The sequence below is a fragment of the Amblyomma americanum genome, chromosome 3 (assembly GCF_052857255.1).
Source record: "Amblyomma americanum isolate KBUSLIRL-KWMA chromosome 3, ASM5285725v1, whole genome shotgun sequence".
Classification (NCBI taxonomy): domain Eukaryota; kingdom Metazoa; phylum Arthropoda; class Arachnida; order Ixodida; family Ixodidae; genus Amblyomma; species Amblyomma americanum.
The window spans coordinates 157,366,069-157,381,114 of record NC_135499.1 but is presented as its reverse complement, the minus strand read 5'-3'; the positions used below and the strand labels follow the sequence as shown (position 1 = coordinate 157,381,114).

Below are 15,046 nucleotides of genomic sequence, written 5' to 3'. Positions count from 1 at the left end.
AGTAATAAAAAAAAAGTTTTCAAGACCCTCATCCCCCCTTAAAGGACACTTCTGCAGAAAGTTATGAGACTGCAGTGTACCATGGAGCCGCTTTCATCTGCCGAGACCACGCGGGCACGGTACCACTGCTCATCTTCTGAGTAGAGAGCCAGCACACACTGGTTGACAGGAGGCATTTCGGTGAACTTGTAGCCGGGATCTCGTTGGGCTTTGTTAGCCAGTGCCCCCGTGACCTTCAACAGGCCTGGGGCGCGGATGATTGGCTGGATGTAGACGAGATTGCCCTCCACTGATGCGACAACAGCATCGAATGGTCCCTTGGGAACGGGACAGTCAGGAACATTTACAAGGGTCTGGACCGCAACAGGTGGTTTCTGCGGTTCCTCCTGCGGTGCTGACCCAGTCGCTGTTGACTGTGCAGGGTCCTGCAGCAAAAAAAGCAAGCAGTGCAGGTTAGTATTCAAGACATTTTCTTGCTACCAGCGCTCAAAAGATTAAATGCTCAGCAATGTTTGATATCGGCGCAGAAAAAAAATGCCAGGTTTGAACAGCCACTAGTGTTTTAGGCACAGGTGGCAAAATGTACCAGTGCCACCTGGCAATTCTGCTGCACTGAGCTCTGCAGTAGAACAGTTGACGTAGAAAATGGCAAACCTTGCTGCTGATCCCTGTGATGCCAATGGTGGCGAGGCACAAAGGTGCGACAAAGCCGGAGCACCTGCCTCTACTAGTGTTACTGCAGTTCCCATCTGCTGCACAACCTTGCCTTACATGCAGCCCAGCTAATCACAGTTCACAAGGATAACGTTTTCCTGTTGATGACGGTCAGTCAGTAATTGTTGCAGAGTGGACTGAAGTTGTCATCATATTGTAAAGGATAATGTGAACGAAGTGCAATAGTTTTATGCATGCTTTGGGCACTAAGTTTCGATCAGAGTGTTCCTGTGTGTGTTGCATTGAGTATGTCTCCTGTCATGTGAAAATATGGGGTAGGTATGTGGGCCTGAAAACCTCATGGTTCCACATGGTCTATGAGAGCCACTGCATCGGAGGGGCCAGTTTCATTTTCAAACCCCTAGGGGTTTCTAAAAGAACACCGACATCGCATAATACAAGGGTGTGTCAACATTCTGCGCCCACTAAAAAGAAACTGCCATGGATGCGATTTGATGCCACAACCTTAAGCTCAGCGACATAACATTTGTCCCTATTTGTGGGCTATGGAATACAGCCAAACTCACTAATAACAATACTGGTCAGAACATCACATCAGGTATAAGAATGGACAACTGTGGCACCCTCAGCCTTACCGTGTGTTCTATGGTAAGATAAACCGCTTATAACAATCCTACCATAGCACAAAATTGGTATAACAATTAAATCCGGTCACTGAGAACAAACCCTGCAAGAAATAAAGACAAGGAAGTGATACAACCACGCCAGCCAAACCACACTTACAAAGCAAAAACGCATGCATGTGCATGTTCGATGGATCGAGCAGGCGCAGCAAAACCGAAAAAAGCACATGACCATGCAGCATGCCATGGCAATGCAAAGTACTCACTTTCGGTAGGGAAGGCTATTACAAAACTCCATTAATTCAAGACTTTCAAAAAAGACCAGGATAAATTTTCAAATTATCTGAAGGTGGGGGATTTTGCTGGACGACAAGCTGTGGGACGGCAGCAGCGATGACGGCAGCACTAGCGAGGACGATGGCACAAGCGTGGATGAGTAGTCCAGTGAATAATACATTTACACTTTGGAATATAGACTGTGGGCACACCTTTTTTTTTCCTGAAATGCGTATGGGGGGAGTCGACTTACTTTCGAGCACTTGCAATCGGGTAAATATGGTAAATGTTCTGAAGTTCGGCATAACCTGGTTATAATAATTATCTGTTATAATAATATTTCTTTGGCACTTCAATACTGTCATAAGTCGGTTTGGCTGAAACCACAAGGTATTCCTCAACTTGCACAAAAACCTATGTACACCTGCCATCAAAACAGATCAGTTACCTTGTGAGGTGCACGGCTGATCAGGTCGTTAATGCAGGTGCCATCCTTGCGCTCCAGTCTAACAACTGGCAGACCTGCCCGAGTGGTGTCCACCTGCACGGCTGTGAACAGCTCCTGCTGCAGCAGAGCTGCCAGCCGGGAATTTTCCGTAGGCACATTCTGGGGCACCACACAGAAGGCAAAGAGTGGCTTCTCTGCAAAACTTGGCGGCAGCGGGCGCAGAGAAGATGCTGGCACCCGCTCCCTGTTGCCGAAGTCTACGAACAGCACCAGGTATGTTCCATCGGGGGACTGCTCACTCAAAACCTGCACAGAGAAGAGCAGTCGTGCTCCTTGAAGTAACCAACACTGTTCTGAAAGTGCAAAGATCAGCACATTCATGCATGCGCTGATCATTTCTCCTCAAAAGAGAAAATGTGAAGCATATTTGTACTGCATATGCAGCAAATGGACACATTTTCCCAGCGTACAATTTTCAGACAGATGGTGGCAGCTACAGAAAGTAGAAGACTAAGTTACCCCTGATTACCAGTGCCTATCACCAGAAGTCAGTGGTTCACTAGGTGAACACCTGTGCAGACAAATGCTCAAGATCTTGAACAGTTGAAAACAATGGACACAGTAACCAGAAAACAGCCATTTGCATTACGTAGACTTTGTGCGCTTACTTCACCAGTTTCAAGTTAAGGGGGGACACGGGTCTTTCGGGCCGAAAAATCTCGAAAAAATCAGTTTTTAGAAAATGTTATTTTCGAAATCAGCAGCCATTTATCTACCTCTCTGTTAAATTTCTCGCCTCTAAGGTCAGTATTTTACTCACAATACCAATTTATATAATCCATGTCGCCCGAATTTGAGCTGAAATCGGCGCCGAAAAACAGCAGTATTTCGCAAAGCGTAGCTCCCGTTTCATGCGCGGCACCGCAGCCATCTTGGTCTCATTTGAAAAAGCCGCCTTTCGCCTTCAATTTCCCGCCACTACGGCTTCCGTTCGCCCATTGGTTGCCGAGAAAATAGCAAAAAAGAAAAGGTAGTATTCAAAATCCTATTGGCTGCCGCGGATCACGTGACAGCAGGTCGTCATCCGATTGGTGGAGCTGGCTGGCAGCGTCTGCTTGATGCGTCCGAGCCGCGGGGAGACGACTCTGTGCCGGACCGTGCAGTGCAAGAAACGCGCAGCGATGCCTGGTTCAGCGCGCAAGGTGCACTCAAAGCATAAATTCGGCAAGAAAAGGAAGAAGTCGCTGGTCGATAACCTCAAGAGACGCCCTGCTGTGCGCCCCGACAATGATGAAACTCCTGCGCTGAACGATCGTGTCGGCGAGGCCGCGCAGGTAGGCCTAACGCGCTCCGCAGCACGGGAAGCTGTAAGCGGCAGCGCCCGCATCCGCCGTGATACAGTGATGCTGGAGCCCTCAGATGTGCTCCAAAATAAGACGAAGACTGAACAAAAACTGCGAGAACTCGCCTCAACTCCAGCAACGGAGCGGAAGTCTCGTTGTTTACGTGACGGCAGCGCGTCGGACTGTCTGCTCGACGAGGCAAGCTTCACGATCGTTTGTTTGGAATCGCTCAACAGTTTGTTGAAACTTGTGAAGTGTAAAACGTGTGGCGGCAATGACTTGAGCTTCGTAAAAGATGAGCGAGAATACGGCCTTGCCGTTAAACTTTGTCTTCAATGTGCGAGCTGTGGAGACGCATCGTCTGCATGGAGTTCGCCGCGGGTACGTGGCGATCAGAAGATCAACCCTTTTGTGGTGAATGTGCTCGCTGCTCGTGCAATGCAGAGCACTAGCAACCAGCAGACAGCTCTAAATGACATTTTTTCATCGCTGAACGTTTCGCACCGCGGTCTCTACAATAAAACGTGGCAAGACTATGTGAAAAAAAAGTTGACACCTGCAGCAGCTCGTGCAGCCGAAGAAGTTACACAAGAGTGTGCGCGGTCGGTTCGAGAACTTTATAATGAATTGGACCTTGGGAACCCCGGCAATATTGCAGTATCATACGACAGCACTTGGATGACACGCGGCCACACATCCCACATTGGTGTGGGAACCGTCATCGAACTGTTTACCAGGCTTGTGCTGGACTATGTTGTATTGTGCAACTTCTGTGCCGGCTGCGAGCGAGGCCCAAAAGAAGGTGACCCATCATACCAGTCCTGGAGGGCTGGGCACCTATGCCAAAAAAACTCAGAAAAAAAGACTGGAGAGATGGAAGTTGAGGCAGCCCTTATTCTTTTTGAAAGGTCGTTGAAGAAGTGTGGCCTTCGCTATACCACAATGCTTTCGGACGGTGATAGTCGGGCTTTTCTAGCTGTGCAAGAGGCAGATGTGTATGGATACATCAAAGTAAAAAAAGAAGACTGCATAAACCACGTGCAGAAACGTATGGGAACAGCGTTGCGGACTTTGTTGTCCAAACACAAAGGTGCCGAAAACCTTGGAGGAAAAGGCAAACTGACAGGCAGCCTCATAACAAAGTTAAGCTCCTATTATGCCTGGGGATAATGGGGATGTAGAGGCTACGCAGAAGGCTGTGATGGCCACCTACCACCACATTACCTCTACTGATGAGGCATCAAACCATAGCTTCTGCCCATCGGGACTGGACTCTTGGTGCCAGCAAAATGCGGCAGCAGCCCGAGGCGAATCTGCTCCAAAGCATCGGTACAACATTCCACCCCATGTTGCTAAAGCATTGCTCCCTGTCTATGAGCGACTGTCGGATAGGAAGCTCTTAGAGCGGTGCCATAGGGGTAAAACCCAAAACAGTAATGAAAGCCTACACTCTTTGATATGGGCCTTGGCACCCAAAGAGCGCCACGCATCATTGTTTACTGTTGAGGCTGCCGTGGCTGAGGCAGTAATGCGGTTCAACGCAGGCAGCAAAAGAACTTCTGCAGCAATATTACAGGAACTGGGCCTCAATACGAATGCTATGAGCGCAAGAAGAATGCGAGAGAAGGATGAGCGCCGAGAGCAAAAGTGCGCTCGAAAGCATTCCATTGCGGAAAATATTCAGGGAGTGCTCAAGAAGCGGCACCTGGATACTGCTGGCAATCAAAAGGACTACATTCCTGGTGGCTACTAGCCATTTCCTATTGTAAATATATTACTGCACTTGTAAATATTTATTAAACTGTCCACTGCTTGTTTTTGGGGCTTTTCTCAAAATGCATATGGTTGACTGCTAGCAGTCTTGAGGCCTTGATATCTCAGCAACCAAGTCACATAGAGCTGAAATTTCGGTTGCAATGGAAAGCCTAATGTATGCTGTGTGAAATGTTGGGAGCAGATTTTTTCATTTTACCTTAAAAAAATAATTATTTTCATTAATTTACCATTACTTGGTACACACATTTTTTATACTGAAATTCAGAAGGTTGTAAAATGAGTAATAATTGACGTATCAAAAATCTGCTCTCAACATTTCATAATTCACTATTCTGGCTATCTAACCATGCCTTAAAATTAATTTTAGATGAAATCATTATTTTGCTATTTGGGCCTCAAACAATGGGCATTAATTGTTAATTAACTTGAAAACTAATTGGCCTACACTTAAAATAAATGCATATTTGAAATCAGCATAAAAATTTGAACAAGTCTATGCATTTTTATTAAGATTGGTCAAAAAACAACAAAAACAGCTTTAAGACCAGTGTCCCCCCTTAACATATGAACTCGCGTAAGGGCCGCACCTTTTCTTCAACAGTTTTGACGATGCGTGGCCCTTACAAGAGACTGGCATTTTTCCATCACATTTTTTCGACTGCATTGAAGTCCCGACTATGCTTTCTTTTTTTATGCTGCAACACGAATTTTTATGATGAATTAGTGCACTCCCGGTGAATCCTTCAAATTTGAAAGTATGAATGCTGCGCACCCGACGACCGGCACGAATCAACCGTAAAAAGTAAAACAGGTTGATAGATCAGTTTACTGGCAAATGCAACATGATTCTAAGTTAAGATCAAGGTCCTCCGAAGATCTGGTGCACGAATGACCGATGGTTCAAAGCAACGCGACACGTGTGGCCGACCACCGTCAATGTAACGTGGCATCAGCCTGGCCTGCTTTTCCGTGCGCTTTACTGTCGAAGGCCTTCCGGAAATCAATTTATGTTCATTTTATTGTGAGGTGACTGTGTGATGGCAAACTGGCAACGAGGTTAGACCTGCGGCGTCAATATGAAGCACGCTAGCCCTAGCAACACCGGGTGAATGGCACACTACTATATAGCAGCCGCGGCTGGCGCGTCGCTGCAAAGAAACGTGCCGCCAGCATGAGTGCACAACATTCTAGTTTTTTTTTTTTTGTGCAGCATTATGTTTTGTCCGTTCTAGTGCAAACGCCGGGGGCAAAAAACGAGTTAGCAACGATGCGGCACCACACGTTACGTTGGAAATTCCAGACCAAGTCCGGTACGTACGATGGCTCGTGCGTGGTCATGCAGACAGATATACTAGTCTATCACAGGGGTTCTCAAAATTTTTGCCCCAAAAAACCCCAACAGCCTACATGTGGTAACACCACAATGATCAATGTGTGCCACTTCTAATGCCTTCTGTAGCTCATAAAACAGGTGCACTTTTGTTTCGGTACTGAAAAAGCATTCATCATCAGCACTGGTTACAAGTTTGTAATTTAAACGTATTTGAACGTGTTTTGAACTTCTTTCCATAAATGCAGAGAGAGAGAGAGAGAAAGCTTTCTAAAAAAAGGAATAGTTTGCTACTACTGATAGAGTATGCTTGAGCGCACGCACACACAACAAAGAGCGCAAGTACCTGGCCTCGATACCAAATGGAATCCTCGCTGAACAAAGCACAGACGTAGTCCCCCTTGGAGTACTTTGTGGTGCTGGGCTCGGGGCTGTGGCTTTTGACCCAGGCGTTCAGTGCCCCCATCATGTCTTTCAACTCCGCAGTCAAGCTTTGCTGCTGCACAAACAGCCCATCTGATGTCCTCCAGACTAGGACCATGTCAGGCCTGTCGGATGGGAGTTTCCGCTGAGGCACATGCAGAACCTTTGCATCCACATTTGACTGAAGTCTTGGTGCAGGCTGGGCAGAAGGAGTGAAGCAAGGTTCAGCTGGGGTGGGTTTGCCAAGGGCAGGCTTGGGAGGGGCAGGCTCAGTGGGAGAGAGCTGGGCATGGGAAGGAATGGGGACAGCATAAACACATTGCATATTGGTACCCCACAGCCAAATGGCATAACAGCCAGCTAAAGCTGCCTCCTCTATAAACAAAATATACACCATGGCCACCTGTTCAATCATTACATTGCGCATTAAAGTACTTTTTGGAGTTCATTAATTTAGACTAATAATTTAGGACTTTACTGAATAACCATTGAAAAATGGTCAGAATATGTGAATGTTCCAAAAAATATGTTCATGTCCCACCAAGCCTGAAAAATCCATCCGCAGCTGTACTTAGTTGCTGGAATGCTGTTTGTGCTTGTTGTTTGGTGGGTCAAACTCATGAAGAAGATGCATTAAGGCACCAGTTTAGTGCCATCGACACCAAGAGCAGCCAATGAACACAAGCACTAGCAAATAACCTTTTAAAGCTGAAACAAGGTGGCTTAAGCAAAGGACACTGTTTTTGGGTGGAACCTGATTCTCACACCCACAGCAAGTTCGGGAATTTGTTCACAGCATTCCCTTGAAAACACTAGGTGCACGAGTGAAGCAGCAACGCGCAAGTTAACACTTCACCCTCGTTTCACTGATGGTCAGTGATGCCATGATTAAGGCAAAGTTCATCATGGCAAAGCTAACTTGAATATGAAGGGGGTACATTGTAGCTAAGATAATTGTCAGTTAATATCATAAAAAAAGTAATGCTTCTTAGTCTTAATCCGTGTGACACCCGAAATGCCTTCACTTAAGCATAAGTTCAAAGCGCACCTGTTGGAAGCGAAAGTTGCGCTGAGGCAATTTGCAAGCTCGCAACATGAGCCACAATGCAATTTTTTGTGGTGGAATGAACTAACAAGTGTAACACGATTGTTGGAGGAGAAAGCACAGAAGCATCAGACTGCCCAATATTTTCACTGCGGAAGAAGTTTTATCCAAGAGTGATTAGCAATACATTTTGAAGGATTCTTTGCGTGGCAAGAGATGAATTTCAATGTAGCTAGATTTATAGTCCAGAGTTTGACGGAATATCATCTGGCGAGGAGCGAAAATTGCAGAAATAAACATACACTTGACAAAACTTCTGAAAAAAAGCAAGCACGACGTTTCGGGGCCTGTACGGGTCGCTTGATCACAGCGAGCACCGCATGAAACAATGGCAGCTGGAGAACGGTTAATCTCTGGAAGATTTCCACCGTCGCTCCATGCGGCACTCTATGCGATTAAAGAACCCGTATGGGTCCCGAAACGTGTTTTCTTTTTGTAGCGATAGCTACATTATGTTAACATCTCAAGCCTTCAGCGTGGCAGCGCCGCCACACTGTCACGTGGTATGAAGCAGCTGCCGGCGGCACGGCGCCGTGGCTGATCACGTGGTTCGTCACGTGGTTGGTCATGTGACCAAGTACCACTCAGCCAGCTGTAGCTATCGCGTCACTCCAGGTTTAACCAGAGCTAAACCACCGCCAATTTTTTTTTTGTAGTGAGAGCTACACTATGGCAGCCGCTTTGCGAGGTCAGCGTGGCCACACTTGAGCCGTGGTCGCACCATGGCTTCGAGCCATTGCCCAGCAACCGCAACAGCTGGCAGCACAGTCACTCGCTTTGCCAGCTGTGTGCATGCGCATGACGTCATAGCAGGTCACGACGACGCGGCGCGCCGGCGAAACCCGAGTTGCAACTGCCGTGCGCATGTGCGGTAGGAGGGAGAGGGATTGGCGCAGCTGTATATATAGAACACGGCTCAGTGGAGCCGTGGGTAGAGATGGCAAAGAAAGCCAGGCTTTGCCGTCGGAATGAAACCAAGAGGAGGCAGCGAGCCGAAGAAACCGAGGAAGAGTTCGCTAAGCGTCTCGATAAGCGGAGCAAGGAAGACGTGGCTAGACAGGCCCACTTAGCCTCCGACAGTGCATCCACAACGGCCGAGGACGACAAATCGAGTTCTGCGTCTCTGAAAGAAGCTAGACTTATGAGGCGAAACGAAACAAGCAAGCTCTCGCTACTCTACCAAGTTTAACCAGAGCTAAACCACAGCTAATTTTTTCCAGAAGTTTTGGCAAGTGCATGTTCATTTATGCAATAGCTAGATTTAAATGTTATGAATTAAGGTGTGGATTTTACAGACTTCGTTAGTTCGAGGTTTAACTGTACTAGCATGGAGATAGAGGAGCTGGGAATGCATATATGAGCAGAAAGTAAGCAACAGGTTGGTTGCAGAGGCTGCTATGGGTGCAGGCTATGGCTCTCGCAGTGACGAAACAGAAACCTCGGATTCACCACAGTGTATGAAAACAGACACATGGCAAGGCCAAGACATTAGGCTTCTGCATTTGCCACTGGATAGTTCCTCCTGAGGTGCTGATTGCTGTGTAGTTGTGTCATCTTCCTGTCAGTCCACATTTGTTTTTGTGCACTGTGGTGATTCAAAGGACATGGAAGCAATTAACCCGAAAATTCGGTTTGGTTTATGGTTTATGGGGGTTTAACATCCCAAAGCGACTCAGGCTATGAGAGACGCCGTAGTGAAGGGCTCCGGAAATTTCGACTACCTGGGGTTCTTTAACGTGCACTAACCCGAAAATTCATCTGAGCATATTCATTCCTGATGCTACCCCGTCAAATCTGTTATGAGCATATTCATTCCTGATGCTACCCCGTCAAATCTGTTACCCCTTCTGCATAACAAAAGATCTCATAGCACAATGAATCAACTGCTGGTGACATAAGGTATACGCAAGAACAAACAACAAAAAAAGACACCCAAATCAAGAATTATGAGATTACTGCACAGATTTCCAAGCCTGTAAAATAGGTATAATTTACAGTCATGTTAGTGCACAAAGAACAACAATAAACAGCTTAGTGAGAATAATTTACAAGGCAACGCCACAATCTAGTCGCCAGAGGTCAAGTCTGGCAAGTCAATGGCATTCTTACAGGAGTAGATGGGCTGGATGAAGATGTCTTGGCAGATCCTCCTCGGATCAGGTCAGCGTCCCAGGTCACCAAACCTAATCCACCAATTGACTTCCCGTCTTCCTCAGATGAAACAGTTCCTTGAACTGTGCCACCATAAATCGATTCAACTTTGAACGAAAGCAGCTGCCCAATTCTGAAGGATGTAGGGTCTGAGGTAAGAAGACGCACTGCCGCAGCAGGAACCTGCTTGTGCTTCGATGCCAGGAGGAAAATGGTTGTGTTGTCCTCGTCATTGCCGTAATCCACATAGCGCACGGTGTGCTTGCTACCAGTCATCTCAGTCACATAAGCACGGTACCAATGCCCATCTTCTGTTGATTTAGAAGCCACGTAATCTCCAACGGTCACCCTGCACAGTGAACACAGATGAAAACCAGGTGACTAGGCATGACAATCTTTCCCAATTATTTTTGTAAAGTAAGATACAATGACCGCAATTTGTACACACCACAGCAAGACAAGTCACCATTCACAACAGCATTAAATGACAGGTAGTTCTAGTTTAGTTTAGTTTATGGGGGTTTAACGTCCGAAAGCAACAGGCTATGAGAGACGCCGTAGTGAAGGGCTCCGGAAATTTCGACCACCGGGGGTTCTTCAACGTGCACTGACATCGTACAGTACACGGGCCTCTAGAGTTTCACCTCCATCAAAATTCGACCGCCGCGGCCAGGATTGAACCCGTGTCTTTCGGGCCAACAGCCGAGCGCCATAACCACTCAGTCACCGCAGCGGCTGTGACAGGTAGTTCAGAAAACTTCCCTTTTTTTTTCTCAAATAATGAAACACCTTTGCTCAAAACAACCCAAAAGTTTAACTCAGACCACTTATAATGTAACCGCTCATAATGCAGCTCTTTGTGACAACTGCTTCCCTTCCCACAGAGTTCAATGTACTGGTGTACTGCTTAATACACACCAAAGCGCAACCGGAGACCGTGTATAGTGTGGTTCCTGGAAAGCCTGGCGACCCGCGTACCGACAGGCGCAAGGAGCGCGCTCCCCAGATTGAGCAAGAAGAGGGCAGCACGCGGGGCGGGGGAGCGTTGTCAGCATGGTTCAAGGCAAGGCGGAAGACAGGAGAGGATAGAGAGCACAGAAAAAAAAAACAGAAGTCACAAAGCAGGTATTTTTCCTCTCTCTCTCTCCGATGCGCCTCCGTTGGGCACACTGACTGGACAAAACTTGAAAGCACATGATGGCACGGCTAGACGGGTATACTGGAGCGGCGGTGGCGGCGACGAGCGCATGGCATGACGCTGCAAGTGCTGCACCACGCGCACATGCAACAGATTCTCGTCACGCCTGAGCTCATGAGCGAGATATGCGTCGTCGCATGCAGCGAAAAGTTGACAACGTAGGCAAGTCAGCGGACAACGTGAGTCAAGAGTGGTTTGAAAACGGCACGGTGGCAAAGAAGTACGGTGTCGCCGATGCTACTGTGTCCGCCATTTGGAAGAATAGCGACATGTTGCGACCACAGCTACAGGAAGACTCCGCGTCGCTTGCAAGGAAGCAGATTTGTGCGTCAATGTATGATTATGTCGCCGCTTTGTTCGAACGGTTTCGTGAGGTCCAGGCCCAGAGCGTTCCAATGAGTGGCTCAATATTGCAAGCCAAGGCCAGGTGCCTTTCAAACATTTTTGGGGCATGATGGTTTCAACCTACTGAACGGTTGGATTCAGTGTTTCAAGGGCCGGCACGAGGTCATCACCGTCGTCGCCAACCCCTACGGCGTTGTGTGTGAAGTAGCCGGCACAGATGAAGTGAAGACAGCGTGGCAGCGGTGCGTGGTCACGATGAGCCTCTATCCAAGGATGAGCCTGACGAAGTGAATGAAAGTGCAGCAGAAGTTTTGTGCAAAGATATGCTCGACTGTTGCAATAAACTGCGCCTATACTGCGCTCAGAGAAACCTCAGCGAGCAAACGCTCAAGTACCTCACTGTTTTTGAAGATGAAGTCATTAGCAGCGCAGTTCAATCGCAGCACCAGACTAAAATAACGCCGCTCTTTCATTCACTGTGACGCTTCGAAAAAAGATCAAATAAACTACTTTGTTGCCTGTGAGCGATTGCAGTGTTGCTCAGCTGATGCATTGTCAGGTGCAGTTTGAAAAGTAGGCTGGCCATTCTGAAAACACGAATGCATGGAAAAGCTACGCTTTGATAAGCCGCCGTTTGGCTTACCATTTGATCTCACTAAAGCCACATAACCCTTTTCTCTTTTTTTACCATTTCTCCTTTCTCTGACTACTCTATAATCTGATATCTTTTACACCGGCAACATACTGGTACCTCCCCTCTGCCCTGTCCCCCCACCCCATTTATAATCCAGCTTCAGTGGCTAAACCAGAGGAGGGTGCAATATTGCCCAATGCAAAGAAAAAACACCAGGGTTTTTTTCCCTGCTTCCTCCATTTTTTTTTAGTCGATTCTTTCCCCTTGACCTCCCGGCCATGAAGAGCGACACCGCCCCACATTCTTCCATGAAGGTAGCTACACGGCCAAGCACGCTGTCGCCCATCTCAGCTCAGCTCGACACTGCTGTTAATAAGCAAAGCATGCATTACTTTACAAGCAGCGGTCGCATCTGGATATTTCTGTACAGCTTACAAGTTCACACTCCATTTTTTCGTGCGGCTCCCACTCCCCTTTGCTGCTTTTTCCTATCCATGTTTTTTATTTATTTTTAGTTGTATTAATTTTTTGTTACTTCTATCTTCTTAGTTCTATACTCTATGCCCATTTTTCGCTCACCCTTTCTCTGTCCAATATCTATAAAATGGGAAACATCAGCAACGACAAATCACTCTTTAAAAAGCAACATCGGCCCTCCTATCGAAACGTTGAGTCAAATAAAAATGTTTCCTTTGCCGATGGCCCGGTAACGCCTTAACCAGAGGTGTTCAGTGCGATAGCGAGGAGTGAACACATATCCTGAGGGAGCGGAAGGTAGAGATCCGTAGGTGCATCATCGCATCCCTTTATCTACAATCAGTGATGAAGCGCTGATGCTTCGCGATGACCCGATAACGCCATCACCGGCAGTGCTTAGCGGGGCAGCAAGAAGTGATCAGGGCAATTCCTGCTGCGTACAGACAGTGTAATCATGACTGTGCAGATGAAGCGATACCTAGGCAGTTTTCGTTGACAGCCAGCAACGGCACGATGTATTGAGTTTCTAGCTGGAGGCGTGGCGGCACAAAGTCACAAAACTGCGTCCCACAATGTGCAGAATCTGAAACCTTGACAAAATAAATTTGCTTGTGAATATTTTGAGGTGCAAGATGAGCAAAGAGCATGTATCGTTTGTTAAGGGCTGACTGCGATCACAGCGCCGTTTGCGATCACAGTGCTGTTGTGAGATAAAATCGTTCGCCGATACTTCGGGGAGGTCGCAGTGCGAAGGCACTCGTCACTGGTTTCAGCCTCCAGACTACGTCATCGTGCGCCGATACTTCGGGGAGGTCGCAGTGCGAAGGCACTCGTCTCTGGTTTCAGCCTCCAGACTAGCCGGCAATTTTCTTGTTGCAAGTGCAATTATGTCGACGGGAAATGGTGCTTCTACATCAGAAACCAGCCAGAACTCACTTCAGTGATTTCTAGTTCGCTGCTACAAAAATATACCAAAAACGTTCCCCCCCCCCCCCCCCCCTCCGATTCTTCAAAACTGCATTTTCGGCACATTCAGAATTATGGAGGAGCGATATCTCCAGTTCTATATCAACATTTACTGTAATTCTTTTCGTGGTAGAAGGAAATGCAGAGGTTATGCAATAATGCTAACTTTAAACCACTGCTTCCTTGAGAAAATTTTCAAAATAAATCCTTTGTCATCAAAATGAACTAATTCTGTCAAATTTGACCACCTCTAACTTACGACCAAGTCATCCTAGAATGCTCATTTATGCCTTATTGCACTCCTTGGCGACTTTAGATCATTTACAAAAAGAAATCTTCTCCACAAGATGGTACTTTCCATGATAAATCTAAAACTGTCTGCTGCAGGAGGGAACAGTTTGCCGTTTTGGAATCGGCACACGAAAATACACAAACAGTGAAAGTTTGGTACAAATCTGTCCATAAATAAAGAAAATAGTATAAAGAGGGGTGTCCGCCCTTAATTCGGACGGGCCCCTGAAGGGGAACCATGTGAAGATACAACATTCTCAACAGGCGATCGTCCATATACGGTGGAACCTCGTTATAGCGAAACTGTTTATAACGAAATAATGGATACCGTATTTACATGCTAGTAAGTCGACTCGAATGCAAGTCAATCCCTCCCACCCCACATCACATTTCTGGAAGAAAAAAAAAAGGTCGTTTACACTTGTTCTTTAATAACAGAACGCAATAGCACTATCCTGTGGCCTCCACTTATCGCCAGCCGCTGTCGGATGCCGTGCGCAGGCGCACCCCGTGGGCACATTTCGAAACGAAAATGTGTTAGTCACTGGAGTACTCGTCCACACTTGCGCCATTGTCCTCACTAGCACTGCCGTCCTGATCGCTGCTATGGTCCCACAGCTCGTCATTCTAACATCGTCGTGCGGCGAAAACCGGCACTTTGCAAACAGCCACATCACGACATCGTGTGGAACAGCTGACAATTTTGCCTCGCTGCAGCTGCCACACCTGTATCACCCATTGCGAACGTCAATCTTTGCGGCCCAGCGCGCAGTTGTTCGTTTCTTCGCCGCAAAGGAAGAAACAACTGAAATCTTGCATGTAGCTGTAAACGAGCGCCGGTCACTTACCGAACCCAGAGCACAAATGATGAAGCACTACATTATTACTTGTCAAACGCGGCCGGCAGTAGCCAAATAGAGAAACCACACGTGAATGGCGTCCGCTCTTCCGTCGGCTGTAGCATGCCCCATATCTCGTTTGTCTT

General features: G+C 47.2%; 1 protein-coding gene across 14 annotated transcripts in view; it reads right to left on the bottom strand.

Moving 5' to 3' along the window:
• LOC144125264 (tudor domain-containing protein 1-like) overlaps positions 1–15,046 on the bottom strand; it is an 80,958-nt gene that overhangs the window by 13,220 nt on the left and 52,692 nt on the right. For 8 of the 14 annotated variants that reach the window (XM_077658493.1, XM_077658498.1, XM_077658503.1 and 5 more), the window contains 4 exons: positions 10,109–10,499; positions 6,818–7,177; positions 2,023–2,328; positions 81–425 (listed from right to left, as the gene is read on the bottom strand). In XM_077658493.1, coding sequence (XP_077514619.1) covers positions 81–425; positions 2,023–2,328; positions 6,818–7,177; positions 10,109–10,499 — 1,402 coding nt within the window. The remainder of the gene's footprint in view (positions 1–80; positions 426–2,022; positions 2,329–6,817; positions 7,178–10,108; positions 10,500–15,046) is intronic. The other 6 variants (XM_077658499.1, XM_077658502.1, XM_077658500.1 and 3 more) reach the window with 1 other exon arrangement.